The sequence below is a fragment of the Megachile rotundata genome, chromosome 14 (genome assembly GCF_050947335.1).
Source record: "Megachile rotundata isolate GNS110a chromosome 14, iyMegRotu1, whole genome shotgun sequence".
Classification (NCBI taxonomy): Eukaryota; Metazoa; Arthropoda; class Insecta; order Hymenoptera; family Megachilidae; genus Megachile; species Megachile rotundata.
The window spans coordinates 9,865,487-9,882,208 of NC_134996.1; the positions used below are offsets into that span (position 1 = coordinate 9,865,487).

Here is a 16,722-nt window from a genome sequence, read left to right on the forward strand (position 1 = left end):
AAAAGACCCGTCCTTGAGAAAGTTAAAACTGTATTTATTTATAAATTCCTCGACAAGGAATTGTCACGGTGCTTAGCCAGCGTAAACTGAAGACGTTATGTAACTATTCCAGTGATATTTTTGGTGACGCTATAATTCGTAGAAATACAGGAAAATCCCTGTATTAGCATTCTAAATATACGTTGCATAACGATACAATGCGTCTTTCATCTCTCAACGATGTGTGCTTCCTTCGTTCTTCTTTTTTCTTCGTATTTTTCTTGCGGCGTATCTTTTGTGAGGAAATACTATTGAATTGTATACTCGTATATCCGCCTTTCACTGTGAAAATTCGTCTTAAAGGTATTTTCTGCGCTGTAAATAGCTATGGGTATTCAGCACACTCCGTAGAAAATTTTCGTGCAATTCGGTCACCTGAGATCTCGATTCAGAAATGTATTATACGAACTGAAATTCTGTGCGATTGCGATTTAACAATTTTATAAAAACCTTCTATTAAAAATTCGGAACTTCTCATATTTTTATTAAAAATTCCTCTCAAAAAATTATTTCACATTTCTATTAAAATTTTGTACATTTTTATTTGAAAATACAAATGTTCTTAATTTAAAGATTAATTGAATGTAACTAATAAAGTGACTGATTCGTTACAATTAATTCGTTGATTAAATATATACAACTAGTTTGATGATTATTTGAATACAAATAATTGAAGGATTAGTATAATATGATTAAATTATTGATCACATATGTGCAATTAATTGTGAACGATTAACAGTGTACATTTAATTAGACAGTGCAGTAACTGCTCAAACAAGACATCTCTAACTGAAAGGAAGCACTTAAAGAACCATCAAAGGTTCTCGGTTTCGCTGGTATTTCTATCTGAATAACTCATTGTATTCCCTAATCGCCCGAATCACGATCATTACTTCGATCCTTAAATTTTGCGCTCGATCTCCGACCGTTCTAAAACTAGAAGAGCGGTCTGGATCGAGTCGTAATGGCGGCGGATAGAGACAACAGCTCTTGGCTAGTTGGCAAACGAAACGGCGAAGAATGGAGCAGCGCGAGACAACGGCTGCGGGGTTCTTTGTAATAAAAACGCTTTCACCGCGAGATGAAAGCTTCCTCGTCTTCTGTCGGCATTCTTTGCCCGGATGAAACCGCGAAATTGAAGGACACTGAATGGCACCGCGGTTTAAAAGCCTGATTTCGGATCCTTTCATTCGATGCAACTTTCGAATTCGCGTTTGAAGCTTTTCGTCTCGATGAAATTGCAATTTCATCGAAATGCAGTCCTCTTTCTACGTGAAATTAGTCATTTATGCCTTTTCTATGGTTTAAGTTATTCAACGGCGAGATGGAAACTTGTTTCATGAATTGTACGAAAGTACACTTTCAAACACCATCGTGTACAAATATTTTATCTTCATGCAATATGATTTATTGAAGTGCGTCAGAACTAACTGATCACAGCTACATTATTAAAATGAACAAAGAATGTTAAAATGTTATGTATATTTTATAGTCAGTGATCCTTCACTCTACAGATTACAATTGGAATTTATCATGACTGAAAATTTTAAGGTGCGTCATATGTGCGTCGTCAATGCGTCATGAGTGCGTCACGACTGTTTCACATATGCGTCATGAGTGCGTCGGGAGTGCGTCACGACTGTTTCACAAGTGCGTCATAAGTGCGTCACAACTATTTCACAAATGATCCATGAGTGCGTCACGACTATTTCACGAATGAAACATGAGTGCGTCATGAGTGTGTCACGACTATTTCACAAGTGCGTCATGAGGGCGTCACGATTATTTCACGAATGAAACATGAGTGCGTCACGACCATTTCACAAATGCTTCCTGTGTGCGTCATGAATGTGTCACGACTGTTTCATAAGTGCGTCATGAGGGCGTCACGACTATTTCACGAATGAGACATGAGTGCGTCACGACTGTTTCACAAATGCATCAGGAGTGCGTCAAGAGTGCGTCACGAGTATGTCAAGAGTGCGTCAGGAGTGCGTCACGAGTATGTCAAGAGTGCGTCAGGAGTGCGTCACGAGTATGTCAAGAGTGCGTCAGGAGTGCGTCACGAGTATGTCAAGACTGCGTCAGGAGTGCGTCACGAGTATGTCAAGAGTGCGTTACGAGTGCGTTATGAGTGCGTCAGGAGTGCGTCAGGAGTGCGTCACGAGTATGTCAAGAGTGCGTCAGGAGTGCGTCACGAGTATGTCAAGAGTGCGTCAAGAGTGCGTCACGAGTACGTCATGAGTGCGTCAGGAGTGCGTCACGAGTATGTCATGAATACGTCTTAATCTTTCAAACAAAATAAAGTAATAGGTCCTTAAACGTCGAATAAAATTATCGTCGACGAATGCATGATCCCAAAACATCCCGTAAATTCTTCCTCCTTCGCGATCATAAAAACAGGGATTATTAAGCGTATAATACGGACGTGTCATCCGGGTCGTTGTCGAGATTCGAGCGTTCAACGGTTCTTTGGTGTCCCAGCTTAGTTCTGAAATTCTGAAATTTCCCTGGGAAATAACTCTCTCTCTCTCTCCCTCTTTCCGATTCTTCATAACGATTAACTGGTGTGCAATTACGAAAATATCAAAAGCCCTTGAATATTCTCTATGTTACGAAGGTACATCCACGAAAATCTCTCGCGGAGTTACTTATTGGCGTTCTCTGTTCTCCGCTTCTGTTTACAATCCCCCGAAATTACCTTGAGACATCGGAATGCTTCCAGTTATACGCCGCTTTAGTTTTCCAAACATCAGTGTGCCGGTGACTGTCGTGTCGGGCGGTTCTTATACCGCCGCTACTCCATTCTTGTGTTTTGACGTCTTGATACTGCGTTTGTTGTACGCAGATTCTATTCTTGGTGAGATTTGATGACTCTTGTTTTTGTAATTAGCATGCTTGTTAAGGAAATTTATAGGATTTTGGGGGGATATTTAGGGAGTTCGAGAATTGTGGAATTTTGGAGATTTTAAAATTTATAGGTTTGGTGGTTTGAGGATTTGAGGATTTAGGCAATTTGGGAATTTTGTGTTGAGGAATTTGGAATTTTGGAACTGGGGAATTTGGGAATTTCGAAGTGGGAAATTTGGGAATTTGGATCTAGGGAGTTGGGAATTTGGAACTAGGGAACTTGAGAATTTGGAACTAGGGAATTTGGGAATTTGGAACTAAGGAATTTGGGAATTTGAAACTAGGGAATTTGGAAGTAGGGAATTTCGGAATTTGGAACTAGGGAACTTGGAAATTTGGAACTAGGGAACTTGGAAATGTGGAACTAGGGAATTTGGGAATTTGGAACTAAGGAATTTGGGAATTTGGAACTAGGAAATTTAGAAATTTGGGAATTTGGGAGCTTGGAACTAGGGAACTTGGGAATTTGGAACTAGGGAACTTGGAAATGTGGAACTAGGGAATTTGGGAATTTGGAACTAAGGAATTTGGGAATTTGGAACTAGGAAATTTAGAAATTTGGGAATTTGGGAGCTTGGAACTAGGAAACTTGGGAATTTGGAACTAGGGAACTTGGAAATGTGGAACTAGGGAATTTGGGAATTTGGAACTAAGGAATTTGGGAATTTGGAAGTAGGGAATTTGGGAATTTGTAACTAGGGAACTTGGAAATTTGGAACTAGGGAACTTGGGAATTTGAAACTAGGGAATTTGGAACTAAGGAATTTGGGAATTTGGAACTAGGGAATTGAGAAATTTGGGAATTTGGGAGCTTGGAACTAGGGAATTTGGGAGTTTGGAACTAGGGAATTTGGGAATTTGGAACTAGGGAATTTGGGAATTAGGAACTAGGGAATTTGGCAATTTGGAACTAAGGAATTTGGGAATTTGGAACTAGGGAATTTGGGAATTTGGAACTAGGGAATTTGGGAATTAGGAACTAGGGAATTTGGCAATTTGGAACTAAGGAATTTGGGAATTTGGAACCGGGGAATATGGGAATTTGGAACTAGGTAATTTGGAAATTTGGGGATTGTGAATTTGTGATTGGGGGGAATAGGAAATTGGAGATTTGGAACTAGGGAACTTTCATATTTGGAAACTAGGGAATTAGGTAATTTGAGAAATAGGGGATTGGGGTATATGGGAACTAGGGTATTTGTAATTGTGAAACTAGGAAATTTGGAATAGGAAATTTGGAACTAGAGAGTTTCCCTATTTGACGACTAGGAAATTTCGAATTTTGTAATTAAGGAATTTAGAGATTTGGGGACTGGGAACTAGAGAATTTAGGGTCAAAGAAATTAAAAAATTTTTAAATTTGAGAATTGAGAAATTTTTAAGGTCTAAAGACCTAATGCTTCTCATTCCAAAATTTTTCCCACTCAAGAACTAAAGAACTCCCTCTAATTACACCCAGCTACCCACACGAATATCCGAAACGTATCAGCCCTTATCACATTAGGTACAGTGTATCTAGGTCGAGTAGAATTTTCATATCCTCCACCTCTGTTATCGCACCGTCCAGAGCATCCTTAAACCTCTCACCCTCGATTTCCAGCCATCGTTCCGAAATTTGAATATCACTAATCCAAGACCCTCCCACTGTCCACCCTTCTATTTCAGCACGAAACGTGTTATCAGCGATATGTTCATGTTCGATTTCAGAAAATGTCGTCGTTACGAACGCAATCGACCGGCGGCGGGGTCCTCGGTTTGAGTAGCGTCGGTTCAGATCGCACCGGAGCCGCCTCGACCGGTGCTGGGTCACATTCGCACTCTCACAGGAAGCACCATCATCATCACAGAAGCAGAAGCGCACCCAGGGCACCGGAAAAACCACCCAGGAAGCGTCATCTTAATCCTGGCCACAGCCTCGCCTCCATTCCCAGCCAGATTAAGCTGTCAATGCTGAACAGCGGCCTCATCTCGTTCAGTGAGTTCAATTCTACTTTACTTCGTTTTTTACCTGCCTTTTTTCTGTTTCTTTTTTTTTCTTTGACTCGGGAAATGATTCTCGTTTCGCTCTCTCTGGATCGCTGAATCCAATTGTACCTAGCGATTGGCAATACCCTTGGCTTGATAGATTTAAGTTATTCAATCACGGTGGAGGGTGCATTAGGGACTGTTTCCAGTATTTGTTTAATCGTTAAGTAAATTATTGGAACTTTGGGAAATTATTTTGTGAAGATTGTTTTGATTGAACTTGTGCTGGACGATATTTTTATTTGCTACTTTAAAATTTACTGGTTGAAATGTTTGATGAATTCTTTTAATATTATGAGGGGTTATGATGTTTGTAGAATTGAATTTTTTTGAATTGAACCTTGTAGAGTCGAAAATTGGCAAGTTGGGTTATGTAGGTATTAAACTTGTGGAATTGAAACTTATCAAATTGAAATTTGCTAAATTGAAACTAGTTGAATTGAAATTTGTCAAATTGAAGTTCGTTGAATTGAAATTTGTCAAATTGAGAGTTGTAGAATTGAAAAATGTCGAATGGATACTTGTAGAATTGAAATTTGTGAAATTGAAGCTTATAGAACTGAAATTTGTCGAATTGAACGCAATATAGAATTGAAACTTGTCGAATTTAATGTTATAGAATTGAAACTTGTCGAATTAAACGTCATAGAATTGAAACTTGTCGAATTGAACGCAATATAGAATTGAAACTTGTCGAATTTAATGTTATAGAGTTGAAACTTGTCGAATTGAAACTTGTAGAATTGAATCTTGTCGAATTAAACGTCATAGAATTGAAACTTGTCGAATTGAACGCAATATAGAATTGAAACCTGTCGAATTGAATGCAATATAGAATTGAAACTTGTTGAATTTAATGTTGTAAAATTGAAACTTGACAAATGGAACATTGCAGAATTGAAACCTGACGAATTGAACGTTGTAGAATTGAATATAACAGAATTGAAACTTGTCGAATTGAACGTTATTGAATTGAAATTTGTCGAATTGAATCTTATAGAATTGAAACTTGCCGAATTAAATATTGCAGAATTGAAACTAATCAAACTAAACTGCACCCAGTAAAATCAGATCACACCGAAATACGCCGAATGAAATCATATCAAATGAAATCGTGTACGATTGAATCTGTCATTACATTGAATCATCAGCGATTTAAACGTTCGATCTAATCCTAATCGAGATTTTATCAAAATGAATCCATCAGTACTAATACAATTATTCCTATATTTCCATACCACCAATGATGAACTTCCCCAATATAAATTCTAATAAAGATCAGACAACACAATACTTAATTCAAATAATACAGTAGGTACTCTACTAAAAAATAAACTTACTAAACTAAAATATTAACCCGACATTTTATTTGATCGTTGATTCGACACCAAAGCTATACGGTAACGGAATTCGAGTTCGATAAGTTCGATTGCTTATATGGGAATTTCGTTTGCCCGCGTGAGAAAGTCCAGAGTGTGAAAGGCTTTTGTAAAGTTCTGAAAGGATTCTTTTTCTTCGTTACGGCATCGACGCAGACCGGAGAAGATCCGTAACTTGATTCGATCAAGCACGCCACTTCAGCCAGGCTTTCCAAGCGTTTTAGATGCTTTTAGCTTGCCTCCTGTAGGCTGTTCGTTTTTCACGTTTCATTTCATGATAGCCAGGTTTTTGTCCGTCACTCAAACCGCAGCGCGCAATGAGACCGTGAAAGAAAATCCCAAGATTACTATCGTTTTTACGATGCCGCTTTATTGTGTGCCGTATACCGCGGAAAGCGAGTCTTTTATTTGCTTGGTTCTTTGGGGAGTTGGGGTGATGGATGTTTCGGGGAATGGGAATTTGGGGAATTGGGATTTTGGGGAAGTAAGAATTTGGGAATTGGGAATTTGGGGAATTGAGAGTTTGGGATATTAAAGGGTTGGAAATTGCAAAGTTGGGAATTTGAGGATTTGGGGAATTGAAGGGTTGGAAATTAGAGAGTTGGGGAATTTAGGAATTTGGGAGATTTGAGAACTTTGGAAATTTAAGAATTTGGGAAATTAAAGGGTTGGGAATTAGAGAGTTGGGGAATTTAAGAATTTGGGAAATTTGAGAATTTTGGAAATTTAAGAATTTGGGAAATTAAAAGGTTAGAAATTAGAGAGATGGGAAATTGAGAGTTTGGGAAATTAAAGGATTGGAAATTATAGAGATGGGAAATTAAAGGGTTGGAAATTAGAGAGTTGGGGAAATTGAGAGTTTGGGAAATTAAACGGTTGGAAATTACAGAGATGGAAAATTTCAGAATTTGGGAAATTAAAGGGTTGGAAATTAGAGAGTTGGGGAAATTAAGAGTTTGGGAAATTAAAGGGTTGGAAATTACAGAGTTGGGAAATTGAGAGTTTGGGAAATTACAGGGTTGGAAACTAGAAAGCTGGGAAATTGAAAGTTTGGGAAATTAAAGGGTTGGAAATTAGAGAGATGGGAAATTGAGAGTTTGGGAAATTAAAGGATTGGAAATTAGAGGGATGGGAAAATAAAGGGTTGGAAATTAGAGAGATGGGAAATTTGAGAATTTGGGAAATTAAAGGGTTGGAAATTAGAGAGTTGGGGAAATTGAGAGTTTGGGAAATTAAAGGGTTTAAAATTAGAAATATGGGAAATTGAGAGTTTGGGAAATTAAAGGGTTTAAAATTAGAAATATGGGAAATCTGAGAATTTGGGAAATTAAAGGGTTGGAAATTAGAGAGTTGAGTAACTTATTATTTCAAAAACATCTCAACTGAGTAATACCCAAAGTAATTGAAAAAAGATTGTAACAGAATGTCCCAATTTGTGCAGAAGTAATTTATTCTAAAATTACACGAACAAATTGCAGGATAAAGTAGAACAAGCGCAATAACAATAAATACCTGTTGAAAAACGATATCGCGGATGGTAAAGGAAGCCCTCGAATCTCAAGCTCTTAAATTTATTTCTAAGCCATTGCCGATATATCTTGTCTTGTATACCGGGGATTTTTCCGTATCTGCGACAACGTTACAAACACCACAAAATCCAAGGATTTTAATTCTTCTCCTCGTACTACAACCGTTCTCCCGGTGAGTTTTTCAAACTCCCGATTTAAAAATCCCTCTTTTTTCGCGCGTTTATTTTTTCGCCCGCGTTCCGTTTTTTAATAATGCGTCGGAAATAGCTGCACGTTCTTGTTTATCTCTCTTTTTTGCCCGAACTATCGTGCACGGTAAATATTCGTCGGACGTGATTTAATTCCCCGTGAAAATATAACTTTTGTATTCGAATGTTATTTGCGAAGTTATTGTTTGCTGATGTTATTCCAGCGTCGACTTCAGTTTTCTTTTTCCGTTGCAAGCTCGTTGCAGAGTTTGTAAAACACCCCGGTAAATATTGCCAGCACGGATAATAGTTTAAATAAAAACAGTTCGTAAATCGGTACAATGTTTCTGAACGGCTTGATCGGGTCGATGGTGAGTCATTAATTAATTGATTAAATATTATCCTTTTGTGTCTGGTATCGGAGTTTGTGGAGTTTTAAAACATTGTGTAATCAAATACTTGATAAAAGAAGGTACGAATAATTGTTTGTAATATAATGCAATTAAATGCGTTATTTAAAATCATTGTATCGATAACTCGGAGTGTGTATGTATTGATAATGGGAATATTTAAAAATTGACACGTTGAAAAGTTGCGTTAAGGAATTGAAACATGAATGTATTGAAGGCTTGAGGAATTGACTACTTGAAAGAAAAATTGAAAAATTGTAGAATTGAAGAATTACAGTACTGAATAATTGAATAATTGAAGAATTGAAGAATGGAAGAATGGAAGAATTGAAGAATTGAAGAGTTGAAGAGTTGAATAATTAAAGAATTGAAGAGTTTAATAATTGAAGAGTGGAATAATTGAAGAGTGGAATAATTGAAGAGTGGAATAATTGAAGAGTTGAATAATTAAAGAGTGGATTAATTGAAGAGTGGAATAATTGAAGAGTGGAATAATTGAAGAGTGGAATAATTGAAGAGTGGAATAATTGAAGAGTGGAATAATTGAAGAGTGGAATAATGGAAGAGTGGAATAATTGAAAAGTGGAATAATTGAAGAGTTGAATAATTGAAGAGTGAAATAATTGAAGAGTCGAAGAGTTGAAAAATTGAGAAATTGAGAAATTGAAAAATTGAGAAATTGAAAAATTGAAAAATTGAAAAATTGAAAAATTGAAAAATTGAAAACTTGGAAGCTTGAGAACTTGAAAACTTGAAACCTAGTTAAATTGAAAAATTGAAAAAATGAAAAAAAGATCCTTAAAATTGCAAACTTAATTATTTCAGTTCAGCCAATAGCATAGACTACAATAAATTAAATAAGTTAATTACAACGATAATCTTCAGTAAATTAATTACATATATTTGATATAACACATTGCTCTATATCTTACTCTATACTCGTATCGCAAAGCTGTATAATAGCGGTGCAGCGGTAAAAATCATACCAGCGAGCCAGTTAATCGAATTAACACGATTCACTGACACGAAAATGGCAACGACACAGAATATCCGTGGATCGTTGAAACGGAAGAGTTAAACCGTGACATAAGTTCCGTGCTTTATCGCTTTTGCTTCGGCTGCGCCAAAAAGCGGCGGGCTTAATTCGAAAGCTTTCCGATGCACTTCGGTAAACGTGTTCCCCGCGATATCCGCCATCGCAAATCGTGTTTCAATCCTGTGCTTTAATGCTGCTAAATCGAGTGTACGGATCAATGAAACATACGTGCTACGTACGTCTTCGTTTCTCTACTTCAGCCTCTTTATTGTCAAGAAAGTGAAATTGCTGCAGTAAGGGTCAAGGAAAGAAAACATCTTCTCTACAGTTGTCACAATATTTATATACACGTTTGAACATTATTTATATTCTACTTTATTGCATGAAGCATTTCGTCAGGTAATAATAATTAATATTATTGAGAGTTTGGGGAATTGGGAATTTGGGAAATTAAGGGGTTGGAAATTAGGGAGTTGGGGAATTTGAGAATTTGGGAAATTAAGGGGTTGGAAATTGAAGAATTGGGAATTTGAGGATTTGGGAAATTAAAGGGTTGGAAATTAGAGAGATGGGGAATTTGAGAATTTGGGAAATTAAAGGGTTGGAAATTAGAGAGATGGGGAATTCGAGAATTTGAGCAATTAAGAAATTGGGGAATTTGAGAGTTGGGAAACTTGAGAATTTGGGAAATTAAAGAGTTGGAAATTAGAGAGATGGGGAATTTGAGAATTTGGGAAATTAAAGGGTTGGAAATCAGAGAGATGGGGCATTTGAGAATTTGGGAAATTAAGGGGTTGGAAATTAGAGAGTTGGGGAATTTGAGGATTTGGGAAATTAAAGGGTTGGAAATTAGAGAGATGGGAATTTGAGAATTTGGGAAATTAAAGGCTTGGAAATTAGAGAGATGGGGCGTTTGAGAATTTGGGAAATTAAGGGGTTGGAAATTAGAGAGTTGGGGAACTTGAAAATTTGGGAAATTAGAGGCTTGGAAATTAGAGAGATGAGGAATTTGATAATTTGGGAAATTAAGAAATTGAGAATTTGAGAGTTGGGAAACTTGAGAATTTGGGAAATTAAAGAGTTGGAAATTAGAGAGATGGGGAATTTGAGAATTTGGGAAATTAAAGGGTTGGAAATCAGAGAGATGGGGCATTTGAGAATTTGGGAAATTAAGGGGTTGGAAATTAGAGAGTTGGGGAATTTGAGGATTTGGGAAATTAAAGGGTTGGAAATTAGAGAGATGGGAATTTGAGAATTTGGGAAATTAAAGGCTTGGAAATTAGAGAGATGGGGCGTTTGAGAATTTGGGAAATTAAGGGGTTGGAAATTAGAGAGTTGGGGAATTTGAGGATTTGGGAAATTAAAGGGTTGGAAATTAGAGAGTTGGGAATTTGAGAATTTGGGAAATTAAGAAATTGGGGAATTTGAGAGTTGGGAAACTTGAGAATTTGGGAAATTAAAGGGTTGGAAATTAGAGAGATGGGGAACTTGAAAATTTGGGAAATTAGAGGCTTGGAAATTAGAGAGATGAGGAATTTGATAATTTGGGAAATTAAGAAATTGAGAATTTGAGAGTTGGGAAACTTGAGAATTTGGGAAATTAAAGAGTTGGAAATTAGAGAGATCGGGAATTTGAAAATTTGGGAAATTAAAGGATTGGAAATTAGAGAGTCGTGGAATTTGAGAATATTACAAAAATATTTAAATAATATTAAATAAGGATTTTTATTACATCAATTAATATTTGACAAAAAATTGCATAGACGTTTTAATATATTACATGTGTATATATTTTTCTGCACATGTAACTCATGGTCTTCGGACAGTGTATATCTCTGGAACTAGATAAGTTCGCATCCTTGAAATAGCAAGTTTACTTCCATTGATGATTCAGACTCTCTGGACTGCGCTCGATAAACAGACACGCAAATTCGTCACGAAATACCTGGAAATATTTCTTTTCTCGTCCGATAAACATAAATTTCAACGCGTACGTTCTGACGTGGATGGTCTAAAATTAAGGCATCATGCCTTTTTTTTTTAACTTTACAGTGTCGTATTTGCGAAACTGACTCCGGTGATCTTGTCGTTTTTTTCGGCGATACTGGGTCACTTTTAACCCACGATATAGGCGATCAGGGGAAAAATAGTCGGCGTCCATTAAATTCGAACGATATAGGCTATATTTGTGTTTGGAATGACAATGGTATAAATATGTGAAATATCTGAAATAACTACTGCGTGAGAAGGATACTGAGAATACTTTGAAATGTCTTGAATAGTAAAATACGTTAAGTATACAAAATGTCTGAACTACTCGAAAAATGTGACGTAGCCAAAGTACAGAAAAGGAAGCCTAAAATGTTAGAAACAGCTAAAAATACCAAAAGTACCTGATGAAGCCTGTAATACTTGAAAGTACTTAAGCCACCAAAGATACCTAAAGTTAGGTACTTTAGGATTTAAGAATTTGGGAAAATAAAGGGTTGGAAATTAGAGAGTTGGGAATTTGGGAATTTTGGAAATTTAAGATTTTGGGAAATTAAAGGGTTGGAAATTACAGAGTTGGGAATTTGGGAATTTTGGAAATTTAAGAATTTGGGAAATTAAAGGGTTGGAAATTACAGAGTTGGGGATTTGAGAATTTTGGAAATTTAAGAATTTGGGAAATTACAGAGTTGGGAATTTGAGAATTTGGGAAATTAAGAAATTGGCAATTTGAGAGTTGGGAAACTTGAGAATTTTGGAAATTAAAGAGTTGGGAATTAGAGAAATGGGAAATTTGAGAATTTGGGAAATTAATGGGTTAGAAATTACAGAGTTGGGAATTTGGGAATGTTGGAAATTTAAGAATTTATGAAATTAAAGGGTTGGTAATTACAGAGCTGGCAATTTGAGAATTTGGGAAATTCAAGAATTTGAGAAATTGAAGGGTTGGAAATTACAGAGTTGGGAATTTGAGAATTTGGGAAATTAAGAAATTGGGAAGTTGAGAGTTGGGAAAATTGAGAATTTTGGAAATTAAAGAGTTGGGAATTAAAGAGATGGGGAATTTGAGAATTTGGGAAATTAATGGGTTGGAAATTACAGAGTTGGGAATTTGGGAATTTTGGAAATTTAAGAATTTGTGAAATTAAAGGGTTGCAAATTACAGAGTTGTGAATTTGAGAATTTTGTAAATTTAAGAACGTACCTGATGAAGCTTGTAATACTTGAATGTACTTAAGACACCAAAGATACCTGAAGTACCTAAAAATACCTAAAGTACCTAAAGTACCTAAAGAACCTAAAGTACCTAAAATACCGGAAACAAAAGTATACAACATTGGAGGTTTAATCCGCGTGTGGAAAAACAAGTGCAGGACTCGAAATTGCCGTTGCATTAGAAACACAAAGTTAAGCTGATTTACAGGCATCAGACATTGTGGAATAATCGTTGAACGGTTTTGGTGCTTGCTGAAATATGTAAACTCTTTCAAATGGATCGCAGTTTAATCCTATCGTCGGTCCAAGGTTTATTTTGAATAGCAACGAACGATGGATGTGTCTGGTTGGTATCCGGGTTAATCCACTTGGGCTTCAATTTCTATTCTTGAAGCTACGCTCACCACCTCTCTCTCTCTCGCTCTTTCTTTCTCTCTCCCTCGTCGTTTTTCCGCTCATTGTCGTATTATTTCGTTGTGACGCGAACATAGGGATCGTGCTTTAATGCAGATTATTTCTCGCTAGACGTTTGATCGCAATATGAATTCTGGATTTCATCTAGTGACGATAAACAGAATCGCTCGACGCTGTCAAACGTCGTTGAATGATTGGAAATATGCAGATTTATTGTTCTGAGGGTACTTTCGTATTTAAATTTCTCAAATAATTGACTATCTCGAGTACCTGAATATATGAATACGCGATTGAATTATGTATTTATATGAATCGACACTTGTGGTCGCTAAATCGTTTTGACAGCGATATTTACACTTTTTAGGTACCTTAGGTATTTCGAGGTACTTCAGGTATTTTTAGGTACTTCTGATATTTTTCACGTTGCGAGCGTTTTATGTAATTCAGGTACTTTAATTGTCTGAGAGATTTCAGGTATTTCAGGTATTTCAGGTATTTCAGGTATTTCAGGTATTTCAGGTATTTTAGGAGCTTCAGGTATCTTAGTTATTTTAGGTACTTTAGACACTTCAGGTATCTTAGCTATTTCCTGCACTTTAGGCACTTCAGGTACCTTAGGTATTTCAGGCCTTTCAGACACTTCAGGTATCTTAGGTATTTCAGGTCCTTCAGACACTTCAGGTATCTTAGGTATTTCAGGTACTTTTGGCACTTCAGGTATCTTAGGTATTTCAGGTATTTTTGGTACTTCAGGTATCTTAGGTATTTCAGGTCCTTCAGACAGTTCAGGTATCTCAGGTATTTTAGATACTTTAGACACTTCAGGTATCTTAGGTATTTCAGGTACTTCAGACACTTCAGGTATCTTAGATATTTCAGGTACTTCAGACACTTCAGGTATCTTAAATATTTCAGGTACTTCAGACACTTCAGGTATCTTAGGTATTTCAGATGCTTCAGATACTTCAGGTATCTTAGATATATCAGGTACTTCAGACACTTCAGGTATCTTAGGTATTTCAGGTCCTTCAGACACTTCAGGTATCTGAAGCATTTCAAGTATCTTATTTCAGTTATTTTAGGCGTTTGAGATATTTCAGGTGTCTCATTTATTTTAGGTACTTCAGGTGTTTCTATATGTTACACATATTTTTGGTACTTCGTACACTACAAGTATTTTAGGTATTGCATATACCTTCAGATATTTTAGGTACTTCATATATTTTGATAACTTTAAGCATTTGAGGTACTTTAAGTGTTTAAAGTATTTCAGGTGCTTCAGGTATTTTAAATGTTTTACCTCCTTTAGGTATCTCACATGTTTTTCTTAGTTCAGGTATTTTAGACATTCTTAGGTACCTTGTATACATCACATATTCTGAGTACTTCATAGATATTGCATGTCTTATAGGTAGTTTAACCCCTTGCCGTACAATTTATTTGTCAGGTGCGTCAGTCAAAACTAACTATTCATAGTTATAATATTAAAACGAACAAAGAAAATTAAAATGTTACGAGCATTTTACATTCAGCTATCCTTGATAATGCAAGTTATAGTTGGACTTAAATTTTAAGTTGAAGAGTATTAAAAATTTGAGTAAGATTTTTTATATTTGAACTGTGAGTGCGTCACGAGTGAAACTCGTCAAAGAACGACAAGGGGTTAAATACCTTTAGTAGATCATCTTCATTTTTCAGTACCTGAGTAAACATTTAATACCCTAAACACTTTGGATACTCGTATTGATACATTTAATAGATACTAGTAATCCTGAACATGTACCTGAATTATCACAAACATTTTAAGTACCCGGAAACATCAAACCTAAACATCAAACCAAATACTAAATAATATCGTGTGCACGAAACGTTTGATGTTTCATCGATTCGCGGCCTGCATTCACCGTAAACCTTTCCCGTTCTTAACGACGTAATAGTGCCGGTTAAAAAGTAAACGAGATATTAATTTGAAAATGGTTTCGGCCTTCCTGTAATTCATCAGGGGAGACGGGAACAAATGGATCGCGGGAGTGTGTAAATTTTGCCCGCAACCTTGCTTGAAAGCTCTTTATTTTCATGTCACTGACACAAACAGAAGAGGGTAATGTCACGAGGGGTTACGCGAGTGTAAGAAACACATGTCACATATTCTCTGTATTTCTCGTTTCGCTCGGCGCTATTTCCAACTCGACGGGACACACAAAACTTCATGGCATATTGTATGGAGTTACAAACGGAATTTCCACAATATTGTTTGCAAAAAGCTACGGCGATCAAACAGAGAAATGCATTGTTAATCCCACGCGTTCATTATAAAATTGCGCTCGGAACAAAAGGAAATAAATCGTCGAGCTTGATTGGTAAGCGTTTTATTGATGAACTGAACGCGCCTTTTTTCCATTCATTCGGTTTTCTTCCTTTTAGAAATTCAATTATTACCAGGACTGTCGTTTTGTATCAGTTAATATTCCATTTGAATATTCAATTATAATCAAGAGTGTCGTTTTGCATCAATTAATATTCCATTTGAATATTCAATTATTACCAAGACTGTCGTTTTGCTTCAGTTAATATTCCAGTTAAACATTCAATTATTACCAAGACTGTCGCTTGGCATCAATTAATATTCCAGTTAAACATTCAATTATTACCAAGACTGTCATCTTATATCAGTTAATATTCCATTTAAACACTCAATTATTACCAAGACTGTCATTTTATATCAGTTAATATTCCATTGAGACATTCACTTATTACCAAGACTGTCGTTTGGCATCAATTAATATTCCATTTAAACAATCAATTATTATCAAGTTTTTACACGTACATTTTGGAGACGAGTTTGTAAAAATTTGTGAATTTAGGAACCTGAAATATACAAGTTTATAGAGAGTAAATTAGTTGAATTGAAAAATTGAAAAACTGATCATTGAAACTTGGAACTCAAGATATTGATGAATTGAAAAATTGAAAACGTTGAGCAAGTTTAAAGACGATAGAATGCAAGGATTGAAGAAGTGCAGAATTGAAGTACTGAAGAATTGAAGAATTGAAGAATTGAAGAATTGGAGAATTGGAGAAATGAAGAATGGAAGAATTGAAGAGTTGAAGAATTGACTAATTGAATAATTGAACAATTAAACAATGGAACAATTGGACAATTCGACAATTGAATAATTGAATAATTGGAAACTTGAGAAATTGAAAACCTGGAAGCTAGGAAACTTGAAAACTTAAGATCTTGATAACTTGGAAACCTGAGAACTTGGGAACTTGAGAACTTGGAAACTTGATAAATTGGAAACCTGATAACTTGGAAACCTGAGAACTTGGAAACCTGAGAACTTGGAAACTTGATAACTTGGAAATTTGATAATTTGGAAAATTGATAACTTAGAAACCTGAGAACTTGAAAACTTGAGAACTTGGGAACTTGAGAACTTGGGAAATTGATAACTTGGAAACTTGATAACTTGGAAACTTGAGAACTTGCAATCTTAAGAACTTGGAAACTTGATAACTTGGAAACTTGATAACTTGGAAACTTGATAACTTGGAAACTTGATAACTTGGGAACTTGATAACTTG

General features: G+C 36.0%; 1 protein-coding gene across 6 annotated transcripts in view; it reads left to right on the forward strand.

Annotated features, from left to right (window-relative positions):
• The window catches only part of Ptp36E (protein tyrosine phosphatase 36E), a 93,955-nt gene that overhangs the window by 14,701 nt on the left and 62,532 nt on the right, over positions 1-16,722 (forward strand). For 5 of the 6 annotated variants that reach the window (XM_076539377.1, XM_012288913.2, XM_012288909.2 and 2 more), the window contains exon 3: positions 4,657-4,924. In XM_076539377.1, the coding sequence (XP_076395492.1) occupies positions 4,660-4,924 (265 nt within the window). In that variant the 5' untranslated portion in view covers positions 4,657-4,659. Of the gene's footprint in view, positions 1-2,774; positions 2,900-4,656; positions 4,925-16,722 lie in introns of those variants that run through there. The other variant, XM_003704787.3, reaches the window with a different exon arrangement.